Raw genomic sequence first — 15,081 nt, 5'->3', positions numbered from 1 at the left:
CTAAAAAAAAGAAAAGAAAAGGAACCGTATGCACGGTGGCATCCTTCCTATGCACATCCCTGTGAGCACTAAACCAGCGAGAAACAGGTGGTCGCCCTTTGAGCGATTAGTAACGAGATAGCCATCAGTTTTGCGAGCGCAAGAAGCCGAAACCGCCCGCGGAACAAAACCCAAATTGCCGTCCATGCGCACGTGCACCAATGCGCGAGCAGTAGTACATAGATGCTCCGGAGCAAACTAGCTCTCAAAGAAACCATGCAACGAAAACCAAGAGAGGGAGGCGCGGGAAAGAAAATTCCCTGTATTCCCACATAGTGGCAGCACATGCCAGGAAAGAAAAAGTTTGGAAATTAGTGTGCTTTTTAAACATACAGATGGCACCGTAAATACACGTCATTGACCATTTTAGACTTGTTCGCGGTGCCGTATATTTATGTTGTTGACCCTGAAAGGGTTAAAACAAATTATCACAACAAGCAATATATACATTGAACAACACAAGAAACATTAAAATAGTACATGATGGATAATTACACATAATTATTGCATAAAAGTTCTCATAAAGTTGTGAAATCGGTTTGAGCAGCAATTTGCGATGGCAGGTTATTCCATAGAACTATTGTTCGGGCAATGAAGGAATTAGCATAGTGAGCTGAGCGACAAGTTACGAGTTTTATCTCGAAGATATAGTCTGTGCATGAAGAGAAGGCTGTTGGTGGTTTGAAGATCCCGTGAAGGTATGGATGATGATAAAGTTTGTGCAGCAGCAAAATGCAGGCAATTCTATGGCGATGAGATGAGTCAAGCTGAGCGTGAGCCTTTAGTGCTGAAATGCTAGTACAGAATGAATAATAAGAAAAAAAGAAAAAAGAAAAAAATTAAATGGGCTGCACGGTTTTGTAGCAATTCAATTTCTTGGGTGATACTGTATAAGTTTGGCAAGGATCCCAGAAAGCTAAACGCATACTCAATTTTTGGGTTTATTAATGTGATGTATGCTAGTCTACATAGTTCTGGTGAAGCATGGTTAAAGTTGCATTTGAGGAGGCCTAATGAGTGGTTAGCTGATGTGAACGTCAGGCGGATATGATGATGCCATGTTAGATCAGACTGTAAGTGAACACCAAGGTACTTGTATGAAGTTGTGAGTTCAATTATGTTGTTATTTATTACGTAGGATGTTGGAATACGGTGATTGCACCTCGTAAATGATAATAACTTCGTTTCAGCTGTATTAAGAGTCATCAACTATGTTGGACACCATGTATGAATTGTGTTAAGATCAGTTTTAAGAATATTTTTGTTATTGAATATATGTGACATGAAATCACTCGATATTACGCAGTTATCGGCAAAAAGTCTGATGTGAGAAGACACACAGTTAAGTAAGTCATTAATATAGATTAAGAAAAGTAAAGTGCCAAGAACGCTGCCCTGCGGAATACTGGAGGTTACTTTGGCAGAAGAGAAGTTCGTGTGGTTAACAGATGTGAATTCTACGCTGGATGAGAGGAAATCCTTAATCCATCCAATAACGGTTGGGTTTATGTTAAAGTTCATTAGCTTCAGTATTAGTCTATGGTGAGCAACGCGATCGAAAACCTCTGAGAAATCCAGGAATATAGCATCAACTTGAAATCCTAGGTCTAGGTATGAATGTAAGTCATGTAAAAAGCTGACTAACTGTGTGTTGCATAAATAACCCCAACAAAAACCATGCTGATACTTACTCAAAGATAATTTTATGGTCTTCTAAGTAGTTAATAATTTCAGTATACGAGGTGTGTTCAAGTTAATTAGGAAAAGTACTAGCTAAGGGAATGGGGTGGTAGTTTCGCCTTGGCCACACCTTGGTGCATGTTGATTGGCTGTTTTAGCAAGACTGGAAAATGAATGGCGCCTTCTAGTAGTTCCGGTCTACGTCAGTTTTACGTTGCAGTGTTGTTGGGTGCTCCTGACATATAATGAATAAATGAACACGTCTTTTCACAATTGGTTGGTGGTGAAGCGTAGTAGACACAAGAGAGGTGGTAATTCTTGATGGCAGTTTGCATGCGGAATTGCGCAGTAATATTTGTGGACTGTTGATTGGCCAGTGCATTGCGCTGCCTTGTGTAAGCGACAATTTTCGGTGACAGTGTCTTCGAGCAGCTGACAGTGGCACCGCATTTCTCGCGTGGCTTCTCGCACGCTGGCAGGAATGTCATGCCTGCTGGTGGGCAGAAGAACAGCTGACAACTTTACGACAATGCCCAGCGGGTGTTGCTTGAGGGCTCTGCTGTATTTTTGCCTTTCTTTCCATTATCTATCTGGCATGCCTCAAAACATAGTAGGCATTTATATTTAAAAGAAAATGCAGACAATAAACTTGCACGAGCACTGTGGCACTGCTTTCCTCTGTGTTGAGGATCAACCCATTTCAAAAGAGCGAAGCCATATTTACACATTGCCCCCATATGCTGCCCCCATGGCAGTGCACGATGGCTGACATAAAGACATAGAAACAAAGCGTATCAGTTTATAATATCATCTAAATTGTACTTCACAACCACGTGAGTTATAGCAGAATTTATTAATTAAATTAACACATTTCACACTGCCTTTTTCAATTTATTTTACCTAAAACGGCCCTAGCCAATTGTAGCCAGTGCGCAGAACCCATACTGTGGCCATTACACACAAAAACAACACACTCGAGCCGCTCTGCACTCACATGGTGCGCTTTCTCGTGTGTTGTGAAGCATTAGAGAGCGCATGTTGCTAGTGCATGCTGACATCACAGGTAAGCAGCTCGTTGAGTTACACTGAACTTGACTATTGTCGAGGCGACAGTATCGCTGAAAGTGATTTGTCACAGAATACATCCCCTAGAGAGTAGTTTCTTGTGATTCCAGCGTGCCAGTAGAGCAGCCATGTGTTAGGAACAAAAGCAGCTAATAAAATAATTTTGCAACAATGTGCTCAACTACAACAAATTCTAAATGTTCTTGTGCTATAAGCACTTCCCGGTGAAAAAAATCAATTAAGGGTTGGCTTTAGAATGTCAGGTAAGCTGAGGCAGGTAAGTTGAAGATAGTCATCATGGCAATGAGAGCCCTGCACACATTGTTGGAAAATAGATCCACAAGATGTCAGCACAAATGCTGCTGCTACTGTGCTGACATCACGAGTGGCAGCACCAGGTGGTTGGTAGAAATACCTAATCCATTCGAGAGGACAGATTGCGAATGTACATGCTGGTCTTAAAACATTTATTTTGCAGAGAAACTACACAACTCTCATGCACATAACCATAGTGCCCAGGCCAATATACAAATTTCATTCCGGTCTGTACACATAAAAAAATTGGCCACGTCTTTAACAGCATGTCATCTTTGCCAGTTACTGCCTGCTCATTAAGGCCAATTAACACAAAAATGAAATCGCAGTTTCTTAGAGGGGAGAGTGAACCACTTCACACCAGCATCTTGTGTGTATTGAGACTCAATCACAGTCAGGGCAGATACGAAAGGATGGGCACCCAGCACAAGAGGGAGTGATAAACTCCGCATGACACAGTGCACGTGTTGTGTGGTCTCCTTTTTCTGCACTGAAATTTCAACATGGATGATCCCTAACTTAAAAGTTAAAGCTAATGAAGAATAGCAATACAGATTAAACATAGTCTCTTTTCCAATACGCACAATTATGACCTGTATAAATTAAGCATGGTACTCACGGGCAGGGCCTGTATGATGATCTGCCCCTGAGGTAAACTGGAGATGGGAATGCTGCTTTGGCCTGGAGTGGTAAGCAGAATGGCCTGTGGAGGGACTGATGGAAGTTGGAAATTTTGTGGAATGACTTCTAAGATGCCATCTGCTGTTGCCGTCAGGGTTATAGGAGCAGCTGACTGCAAGGTTCCCCCAGCAAGACCAGGGGCAACAGCTGCAAATATACATTGAGGTGTAAGAATGAAACATCTCATCAAAAAGAGCTGCTATGCTTGTGGTGCTACATTGAAGAAGAAAAACAAACTTTTTAATCCAGCTATTTCTTCGAAAATCTTCCATACTAATTCTTTATATTGCTTGCCTTGTGGCAGTCTGCTGACATCCAATAATTGCTTGGGCAACAAAGAGTACTTTACAACTGCTGCACGAATGAGCCAATGCTTGTCACCAAGGCAACCAAGCGCTTGACCTGTCATCTCGGTTAAAGACAATCAAAGTTGAGAATTTACAGCACATGGCTCTGATAATACTTTTGTCACCATCAACACATCGAGCGTTCAATATTCAAAGGGTTAAGGAATGACTGAACCTCTGCCAATGACAATAGCCCACAAGATACTGCCACAGTGTTCTGTGGGTTACAGTTATCAAAGCCATTATGTTTTTTAGTATGTGCTATGTCAGTTTGCGTTCTTCGACAATGCTATGCTCAATAATTATTCTACGTTCTCACACATTAGACAAAAACAAATCTGTGGCCCTGAGCAATTCGAATGAATGCTAGTTGACCATGTGGTGGTGCTGCTAATGGCCGAAAGGCATTTGCCGCATAAAATATTGTGCACCCTCTCTAAATAGGCAAAGGTTGCAAGTGCAGTATGCATTGCTGCATGTTCCACACTGCAGCCTCTCTCCACCAGTAAGGTGTCTAGAGTGACACTCCATGTAAGTGTTATGGAATTCGGGATGTATGTCATAGGTATGATCATCATGTTTTTTTGGCATAAGTCATACTGGCAAATATTGTGTGTGTCATGCATGCACAGTGTAGCAGGCCAGGGCAAGCTATAGTTTTGAACGACTTCACTGCCTTTCCGTGAATCGATTCTTCTCTTTGTATTTCCCTCCATACAAAAACAAGGAAACACACTTTCCCTTCCCCCTTAGGTGTTTCTCTTTATTCCTTTACATAACTTTTAAAAAAGCACAACTCTAATCCTTGAACTGGATTGCTCGAAGAGGCAAGCAATACTTGCACAATATAAATCGAAATAAATAACTGACTAATTAAAGAAATCACTACAGAAGTTACTAATTAATTACGGCAATGTATTTCTTCACACACTTTAGGATTAATTTCTTAGAACTGGTGTTGCGCAACAAATGCATTTATTTTTCAGACAATCGCTCAATCTAATCCCACTTCCTCATCTCGGAGAGGGGCTCATGAACAACCTTTTAGATGATCCCTCATTTGTTCAATGAATTTCTCCCATTGTTAGCATTAAAGGAACACTGACACAAAAATTTTGGATGTTGTCTATTCTGCTGTAATAAGTCACCAAGGACCCAGTTATCATGGCATAAAACCTTGTTTGCTTCAGCGCGCAATGGCTAATTATTTAGGGCCTTGTTTATAGCGAATAGCAAGTTTCAATTTGAGAGAGCAACAAGAGGGAACAGTAAGTTTGTAAACACAACCGGTCACATGATCACACAAAACTGACGCGATGCCAATGCACAAGATTCATTGTTGCTAGTTGTTTTTCTCTATCTACACACACAGGTGCTGCGCAATGTCCTTTCCGTCCTTGTCGTCCTTATTTCATTGTCTAGCGGCGACAATTTTCTGCAGACGGGAGTCGCCGCCATACTAAATGTGGCCGATCACTTTTAGGCATAGGCATCTTCAAACCAACTGCTTTACCCATGTGGCAACCCTGTTGGAATAACTGCTTTACTTTTAGCAGCTGCCTATAGATGGCGACACAGGTCTATGCTAGTGCCGTCTAGGCAACTGCCGACTTCATAGGCAACTGCTGACTTCACCATAGAGGAAGGCAAATTCGCACTAAAATAATAATAATAATTAACAGGCAAGTAGGCATGTATGTTAAATGAATCACCCCGACAATAAGATGCAATGGTTCTGCAAACTTTCAGTAAGGCAAAGCAGAAGTTAGCGTAAAATCTTTTTATATACTCGAATTGAGGTGAGCAAATGTGGCTGCTCTTCAGCAGGGTCCGCTCTTTCCGTCCAGTGGTGCCCACAAACTCGGTCCACTTCTGCTGATAAGGGCTATTGTGAGGAAACCTATGCTTGACCATACCCAGTCATGGATGTGTTCGGCAGGAGTCAATGATGCAGAGTGCACCTGAAATTGTGCTATACTCGCGTTTAGTGTGTGGTCAGTGCAGCACAATCAATGCAGATAGTGCAGGAAATCTCAATGGGCACAACAAAAACAGCTGCAGCAACACATCCCACTATGACTAATAACCGAGGAAGACTGGGAGTGCAATGATTAAGTAGGTCATGGGACGACCAAGAGTATATACAAGGAGCATGGTAGCCAACACAAGCTCGTGATGTAGCGCTGTTGTTGTTAGGCTCTGGCATGTTTACAAACCAACTTTGTTGATGTCAATGGTGCGATGTGCTGTGCTTTGTGGCTTTCTGCGCACACATACTTCACAACTGATTTTAAAGATGTTCTAAGCTACATTTGTTGTTGATATTTTGTAGATGGTGCGTGTGTGTCCACAGAAATCGAACTCGCAAGTTATCTCGACTTAGAAATATTTTGTCAGCAGTCCTTTAACTGCTAGTGTGAAATGAACACAAACACAGGTGGTTGTTTGTTTGGTCATGGATTCAAGTAAAGTGCATAGTGTAACACAAAGTAAAAAGTTGAGGCAGAGCGAATCTCACAATGACTGTCGATGGTAATGCATTAGCATTGAATCAACATAGCGACACAACATATTGCCACTGTCAAAGCGAGTTATGTATGAGGCGTGTACTGCAGCGGGACTCCTCTTTTGTGCTTCCCTAAGAACACTCGGTGCCATTCACTGGAGCTGCCACAAAGCCTGCACGTGGCCTCCAAAATGCATGCACACCGGTGTGTGCGAACGCTGAGAAACATGTCACGTGGCCACCAGGCTCTTCCCTTACGCTTCTTTTTGGTCATGCAGCGGCATCTGGTGACAGTGCCAAGAAGCTCGCATGTGGCCTCCAAAACGAGAAACGTGGCACACCAGTGCCTGCGAATGCCGAGAATTGTTCCCTTGCTTGCTGCACTCAGTGGCATGTACTCAGTGACTCAAGTTGGTGAGAGGTTCATTGAAGAGCGGCACACACCAAGTGCATTTATGGCGCAGCTCGCTAAAGCGTTGGCATAAAAGGCATTCATTGAAAAGCCGCACTTACCTAGAGCATTTGTTGAGCAGCCTGCTAACGCATTGGGTTGCTGTTTTTGGGGAACCTTTCTGATGTGTGTTCGATTCTGCTCAACATCGGAGAGCGGAATCGTCGCTGTAGAGCGGCAGATTCCCAATGAAACATACCTAGTTACCCAAGCTAACGCGCCACAGACGTCCATTGTAGAGCAGCACAGACCACTGGCACATGTACCCAGTGACTCAAGTTGGCATCAAAGAGGTTCACTGAAGACCAGCACAGACTGAGTGACACATACCCAGTGCTCCAAGTCGGTGCCAAAGAGTTTCTTTGAACAGCACTACCTACCCAGTCATGTGTGACAGTGACCCCTGTTGGCGTGAAGGTTTAATTTCATTCTATTGCATTAAAGAGTATTACGGCAGTGCTTATTAGGGGAGAGGGGCATTAAATAAGGGGGGATGTGGCTTTTGCATCATAAAAAATGGCCAAAAAGTCAATTGCTTGAAAATCATATTTTCAGTTCCTATAACTCTTGTTCTGTCTGATTACAAAATATCATCACTGAAAACCACATAACAAGTGCTCTAAAAAATTTATGTATTAGCCAAGGTGGCAAAAAATCTCATCGAAATCATGAAAGAATAGCATTTTTTAAGCCCCACCATCTCAAGAATGGTGAAAAACGAGCACCGCCATCTTGGTCTCGTCGGAAAGCACATTTCTCCTCAAATATTGTGCTTCAGCTATCTCCACATAGGAACAAGCACTTAAAAACCAATAACTGAAGCTCATTCTGGTGTCTCCGACTGGTGACCCCCGCCACATGACTCCAGTGCGGTTCGCCATTGGTCTGACGCTTGCTCCGTAGTGGCATTGTCTGCTTGGCTCCTCACGGTCTTTGTGCCTTGCGAGCCTTGGACATTCTCAGCTGGTTCTTTATTCTATGCAGTCGCTGTAATCTCAACAAATGTCAAAATGGGCGCTACATGGACGTCACAGTAGTGTGGCCGACCCCTTCATTTGTGGTAGTCTCAAACCCATGGCTAAGCATTCCGAGCATTGGCGACGTGGGTTTCATGATCAAGCTTCAGACATGTAATCCTCGGACATGGGGCTAGGCCTTTCGGTATCAGTGTTTTGGAATTAGTGACCAAGCACATCGCGCAAGCAATCCTTGGACCCAAGGCTAAGCATTTTGCACATAGGCGTCTCTGTCTCAGTGATCAAGCACATCGCATGCGGCACTGGCGTAGCCAGGGTGCGGTGGTCAAAACTGCCTCCCCCCTTTCCCACGGAACAGAAAGTTCCAGGAGGTGGGCTCCAAAAGAGTGACATGGATGAAAGGGAAAGCTTAAATGTGAAAGCAAGGCTTTCATATTCAAGGGGGAGGGGGGTGTCGTCATGGGGCCGATCCCCTCTCCTATGCACACAACATTGCGGCCCCACTCCTGGCGCGCTTTTACTTCATTCCGGATCTTATTAAGCATAACTGCTGAGGGGGGATCAGCGCTAAAAATTGCACACACAGATAGAGGTAGGACGAGGGCATGCATAAAGCTTGGAGGCATTGTTGCTTCCACCAGGCTTTTGTGTCGTCGAAGAGCTTCTCATTTCTGGTACTAGACTGAATCTTTAACCATGCTGCAGGAAGAAAAGCATACTGAAAATATTGCGACTTGCTTGTCTAGGAACCTTGGTTGTCTAGGACTTTCATTATGTTAATAAACTTGAGAAGAGTTTGCTGTTAGGCTAGCTTGTACATGCAGTTAAGAATGAAAACAGGGCAAAAAACGGGGCAAGAAAGACCTACAGAACGCTAATTTGTGCACCACAAGGACGAGGGTGCTGGGCCAGGTAAGCTAACAAATCGCCACAACAAACAGGTGGGAGGGCAGGTAGGTGAATGGCCTCAAGGTCCCCACAGAAATAGAAATATAGGAATGTTAGGGGCCGCCACGCCGTGCAACAACCCGGTGAATGTTTAAGAGTGCGACAGTGACACTGGAAAAGAATTTTAAGAAAAGGAGTGGGGTGATGGATATGAGGAGTGGGAGGGGGATGTGCATAAAAGGGAGTACAGAACGAAGTTGGTGTAAAGCGCGTCTCGTCACTGCCCGATTGCTGAACGCCAGAAGGCTGTGGCCAGTCGTCTAGCTGTGGCTCACTAGCCCGTCATATCACGTGCTGCTTGCTGTGGAGAGCCCATCCTAACTAAATGTCTCGGCAATCTTCAGAACAGACGGGTGTCAGGAGACACAACACTTTCAAATATCCTGAAGCTAGTGGCCCTTATTTTACAGTGACCTACAGATTCCGTAATTTCCACAAAGGTTTCTAAACAGGAAGCAGCCCTGCTTCGGACTGTCTGCCTCATCAATTCTCGAGTGTGATCAAATAAACTAACAATAGGCATCGCGTGGTCACTATAATACCATGATCGCAACTTACTTCCAAACATCTTGGCAAACAAGTCAGGCAGCAGGTCACTGAAAGTGAGTGAAACTTGCATGATATGATACTATCGAAGTTCTAGCACAGAGCTTCGTTCCTGTATTTTTAAATCTAGAGTAATATAGCATGCCCACAATGCTGAAAGTGCAATTGAGTAATAGGTGACTTGCAATATAGTGGCCTCCCTCTTCCATACGTAGCCTCACTAGAAGATCTGGCTGGAAAACAACGGTAATCTCCACTATTACCTAGGCAGCAACAAGTCTGGTCTGCAAGCAAGAAGACACACGATAGTGCGCCATCTTTTTTTTGTTTGGCCCCATTTATAGCGCTGTTCGTTTTTCCAAGTCATGTCCAGATAGGTCATGGACATACATTATGTAAATGCATCAATATAAATGCATCAATTTGTAAAAAAAAATTTAGTTTTTCTTAGTAGTATCGTCATATTTAAAAATAGCATAAGGATGATGCATAATTTATTGCGAAGTGGCAGCATGCCTTACCAATGAAAACCTTTTGTCAGAAGTTAAGCAAAGCGTTATTTCGGCAACACAAAAACGCGCATCTTCATTAAAGCATTCTTGTCTGGGAAGTGCTAGAAGTTTGTCTTTTTGAGGTGTACAGCCTTCACACACACATATATTTTTATTTTATTTATTTTTATTTAGTCATACTGTTGGCCTGGAGGTCGTTACAGGGGTGTGGTACAGCACAGAAAATGAAAATAACATAATGTACATTATACAAAATGCATGCAAACTATATATCAAATACTGTCGTTTTGAGCATACATACATTCGGCAGAGGCCCTCCCCCAAATAAATCTCTCGTTACACCAGTGGCGCGCAGACTCCTTCATCCTGTCTTTATGCACATTGCACACAGGTTTCTTGGACTCGCACCTAAGCATTTCGTGCATTGGCGCCTCTATACGACTGTGCAACTAACCACATGGAGCATCGACACCTCGGACCTGCATCTAGGCATTTCTTGCATCGGCACCTTGGACTGCGTGACTAAGTATACTGAGCGTCGACTCCTCGAGCCCGCGGCTAGTCATTTCGCACATAGGCACCTCGGACTGTGCGAATAAGCACATAGAGCGCTGACTCCTCATATCAGCATCTAGGCATTTTGCGCATCGGCACATCGGACTGCGCACCAAGCACATCAAGCGTCGACTCGTCGGAATAGTACCTAGGCATTTTGCGCAGCGGCACCTCAGAGTGCGTGATCAGGCACATCGAGCGTCGACTCCTCGGACCCGCACCTAGGCATTTTCATTTCGCGCATCGGCACCTTGGACTGCGGGACCAAACACATTGAGCTTTGACTACTTGAGCCCACGGCTAGGCATTTCGCGCATTGCACCTCGGACTGTGCAACTAAGCACATCGAGTGTCGGTTCCTCGGATCCGCGGCTAGGCATCTCTTGCATCGGCACTTCGGACTAAGCACATCGAGCGTCGACTCCTCAAGCCCACGGCTAAGCATTTCGTGCATCGGCGCATTGGACTGTGCAACTTAGCACATCAAGCGTCGACTCCTTGAGCCAGTGGATAGGCATTTCACGCATCGCACTGCGTGCCAAGTACATCGAGCATCGACTTTTCGAGCTCACGGCTAGGCATTTCATGCATCAGCGCATCAGACTGCGCGACCAAGCACACCGAGCGTCGGATCCTTGAACCCACGGCTAGGCATTTTGTACATTGGCATCTCGGACTGCGCGAATAAGCCCATCGAGCGTTGACTCCTCATACCAGCATCCAGGCATTTCGCACATCGGCACATCGGACTGCCGCATCAAGCATCGACTCCTTGGATCCGCACCTAGGCATTCGCACATCGGCACCTCGGACTGCGCGACTAGGCACATCGAGCATCGACTCCTCGAGCCCACGGCTAGGTATTTTGTGCATCAGCACATCAGACTGCGCAACTAAGCACATCGAGCGTCGACTCCTCGGACCTGCACTTAGGTATTTTGCGCATCGGCACACAAAACTGCGCGATTGAGCACATCGAGCGTCGACTCCTCGAGCCCACAGCTAAGAATTTCGTGCATCGGCGCATCAGACTGCGCGACTAAGCATATCGAGCATCGACTGCTCGGACCCACACCTAAGCATTTCGCACATTGGTAGCTTGGACTCCGTGACCAAGCACATCGAGCGTCGACTCCTCGAGCCCATGGCTAGGCATTTTGTGCATCGGCACATTGGACTGCGCGACTAAGCACATCGAGCGTCGACTCCTCGGACCCGCACCTGGGCATATTGCGCATCAGCACCATGGACAGCGCGCTAAGAACATCGAGCGTCGACTCCTCGAGCACATGACTAGTCATTTCGTGCATTGGTGCATCGGACTGCGCGACTAGGCGCATAGAGCGTTGAGTCCTCGGACCCACACCTAGACATCTCGCGCATTGGCAGCTCGGACTCCGCGACCATGCACATAAAGCGTCGACTCCTCGAGCCCATGGCTAGACATTTCGTGCATCGGCACATCCGACTACGCGACTAAGCATATTGAGCGTCGACTGCTCGGACCCGCACCTAGGCATTTCGTGCATCAGTACTTCGGACTGCGTGGCCAAGCACATCCAGCGTCGACTCCTCGAGCCCACGGCTAGGCATTTCGCGCATCGGCACCTCGGACTGTGCGAATAAGCACATCGAGCGTTTGACTCCTCATACCAGCATCCAGGCATTTCGCGCATTGGCACATCGGAGTCCGCGACCAAGCGTCGACTCCTCGGACCAGCACCTAGGCATTTCGCGCAGTGGCACCTTGGTCTTCGTGACCAAGCACATCGAGTGTCGACTCCTCGAGCCCGCGGCTAGGCATTTCATGGATCGGCGCATCGGACTACACGACTAAGCACATAGAATGTCGACTCCTTGTACCTGCACCTAGGCATTTCGTGCATCGGCACATCGGACTGCGCGACTAAGCACATCGAGCGTTGACTCCTCGGATCCGCACCTAGACATTTTGCGCATCGGACTGAGCGACCAAGCACATCGAGCGTCGACTCCTTGAGCCCACGGCTAGGCATTTTGTGCATCGGCACATCAGAGTACACGACTAGGCACATCCGGCGTCGACTGCTCAGACCCGCACCTAGGGATTTCACGAGGCAGCTCGGACTCCAGGACCAAGCACATCGAGCGTTGACTCCTCAAGCCCACGGCAAGGCATTTAGTGCATCGGCATATCGGACTATGCGACTAAGCACATCGAGCGTCAACTCCTCGGACTCGCACCTATAGGCATTTCGCGCATCGGCACCTCGGACTGTGCGAATAAGCACATCGAACGTTGGCTCCTCATACCAGCATCCAGGCATTTTGCACATCTGCACATCGGACTGCCACATCAAGCGTCTACTCTCCGGACCCGCACCTAGGCATTTCGTGCATCGGCACCTCGGACTGCGCGACTAGGCACATCGAGCGTCGTTTCCCCGAGCCCGTGGCTTGGCATTTCGTTTATAGCACATTGGACTGCGTGACCAAGAACATGGAGCGTTGACTCCTCGAGTCTGCGGCTAGGCATTTCACGCACAGCACATCCGACTGCGCGAATAAGCCATCGAGCGTCGACTCGTCGAGCCCACGGCTGGGCATCTCGTGCATAGCGCATCGGACTGTGCGACTAAGCACCTCAAGCGTCGACTCCTCGGACCCGCGTCTAGGCATGTCGTGCATCTACATCTCGGAATGCCCGAATAAACACATCGACCGCTGACTCCTCATACCAGCGGCTATAGGAATTTTGCGCATTGGCACCTTGGAGCCGCGACTAAGGACATCGCGCGCCTACTGTTGTCATGTTTGCCAGGATATCCTGTAACAATATCTATCATACCACCCCTTCATAAAGAGAAACTCATGATGAGCTCTGTTGACTAGGCCCCTCGGTCTTGTACAGACACCTGGCTGCAGAAGTGAGGCATCACACAAAACTACAAGTTGGAAAGCACCTAGCAGCTGCTCTGCTACCTATCTATCAGTGGGTCTCTGATCCTAAGCTCAACAGCCATTGTCAAGGGAAGACAACTCGGAAGGTTGCTGTGAGCCTTCATTCAGTAATGTGGTCTATTCTACAAAAAAAAAAAAAAGCTTCGCTGATTGCACTGAAGACTGCTATCAATGAGGCAGTTTGAAGCACAGGCACCATGCTCTTTGTAGAGCAACAGTAAAAAATACCTTAAACATAAAGTGAGGAGCAAAGGTGCACCCAACCAGAGGCCTCTTGTCCAAGATGCCCCAGATCACGAAACATATCAAAGACTACAAATTCGGTGCCTTTTAGAGAACTGAAGAGAAGGTGAAACTTTGAGAGCCGGTTTCTCAAAACTGGTTTTTTACCTTTCTGGGGCGCGATCGGAGATGGTTGTTCGGCGCGTTCGTTTGGTTACCGGCACACGCGATTCGCCTACTCTGCGCCGACGTCGCCAGCCGTGGGGCGCGGCCACGTTTTTGGTGACGTCAAAATGACGGCACGCTCCTGTCAATCATCCTCCCACCAAACATTTCGTCTGCTAGGCGCCGAACCCAACGGGAGCTGGGAAGTTTGGAGCGATCATACAGCTTCGCATGGCGCGTCTGGTGGATTGGACTGGATCCAACTGGTGACTGCAGCATGGCACGTTTGGATCCAATCCATAGTTTATTTCGAGAAAATGGCGCTTCCGTTGGGAACTTAGGTTGTTGCGCTGGCGTTTCTAGAGGAAGGAGGTGGGTGGGTGGTGGTGCGAAACACGTTTGAAGAAATGGCAGAAAGTGAATTCCGCCGTAGTTTTCGTTTCTCGAAACAAATAATTCGTTGGTTGTACGGCGAAATCAACCCCATCATCGATGCCAGCGAGCCACTGGAATATTGTCGCTGCCTCTTGAAAAGTGCACCACTCTTCCCGTCGTTTCTTTTTCTTTCTTCTGCTCGCTGTGCGCGACACCACCTAGGGACGACGCAAAGAAACTAATAGTTATAAATTGCAGTAATCACACGTACTACTATTTGAAAACGTGTTTGGGCTTGAGAAGAAAAATACATTTTTTTAGATAAAGATTTCATTCATTTGGAAGAGAAACATTTCGTTTTGTAGTATACTGTGTGGGGACGTGAGACTCTCACGCGTCCCCTGATATGTTGTTTTCCCGCATAGCTCCCATCTCCTGCAATCCCGCTTCGCCGCGTGGACTGCGTGACGCCCGCGGCAGTCGGTCTGGTTGAGGCGCAGTACGAGAGATGGCGCGAGTGTTGCGCTGCTAACGGCGCCTCACGGCAGGGTTACTTGTGGGCGCAGGGAAGAACACGCTGGGTCTTTGGCGGCGGGCCGGCGAGCGCGGTGGACGTCCCGCGCGTGCGCCGATCCATGCTTCTGCGAGACCGTCTCGCGTGGCCACCGTTGGCGTGACCGTACGCGCGAACGACCAGGCGTTGGGATCCAGCATGGGGCGAACATATTCACTCGTTATCCGGTCGCGGTGAGTCGGA

The 15,081-nt window shown here is 46.8% G+C and overlaps 1 protein-coding gene across 4 annotated transcripts in view; it reads right to left on the bottom strand.

Moving 5' to 3' along the window:
• The window catches only part of LOC126521667 (cyclin-D-binding Myb-like transcription factor 1), a 93,027-nt gene that overhangs the window by 23,284 nt on the left and 54,662 nt on the right, over nt 1-15,081 (bottom strand). For all 4 annotated transcript variants that reach the window (XM_055065802.2, XM_050170392.2, XM_055065803.2 and 1 more), the window contains exon 13: nt 3,719-3,927. In XM_055065802.2, coding sequence (XP_054921777.1) covers nt 3,719-3,927 — 209 coding nt within the window. The remainder of the gene's footprint in view (nt 1-3,718; nt 3,928-15,081) is intronic.

This window comes from Dermacentor andersoni, chromosome 6 (genome assembly GCF_023375885.2).
Source record: "Dermacentor andersoni chromosome 6, qqDerAnde1_hic_scaffold, whole genome shotgun sequence".
Classification (NCBI taxonomy): Eukaryota; Metazoa; Arthropoda; class Arachnida; order Ixodida; family Ixodidae; genus Dermacentor; species Dermacentor andersoni.
The sequence above is the reverse complement of the archived record's forward strand: the minus strand, read 5'-3'. Positions and strand labels throughout refer to the sequence as shown.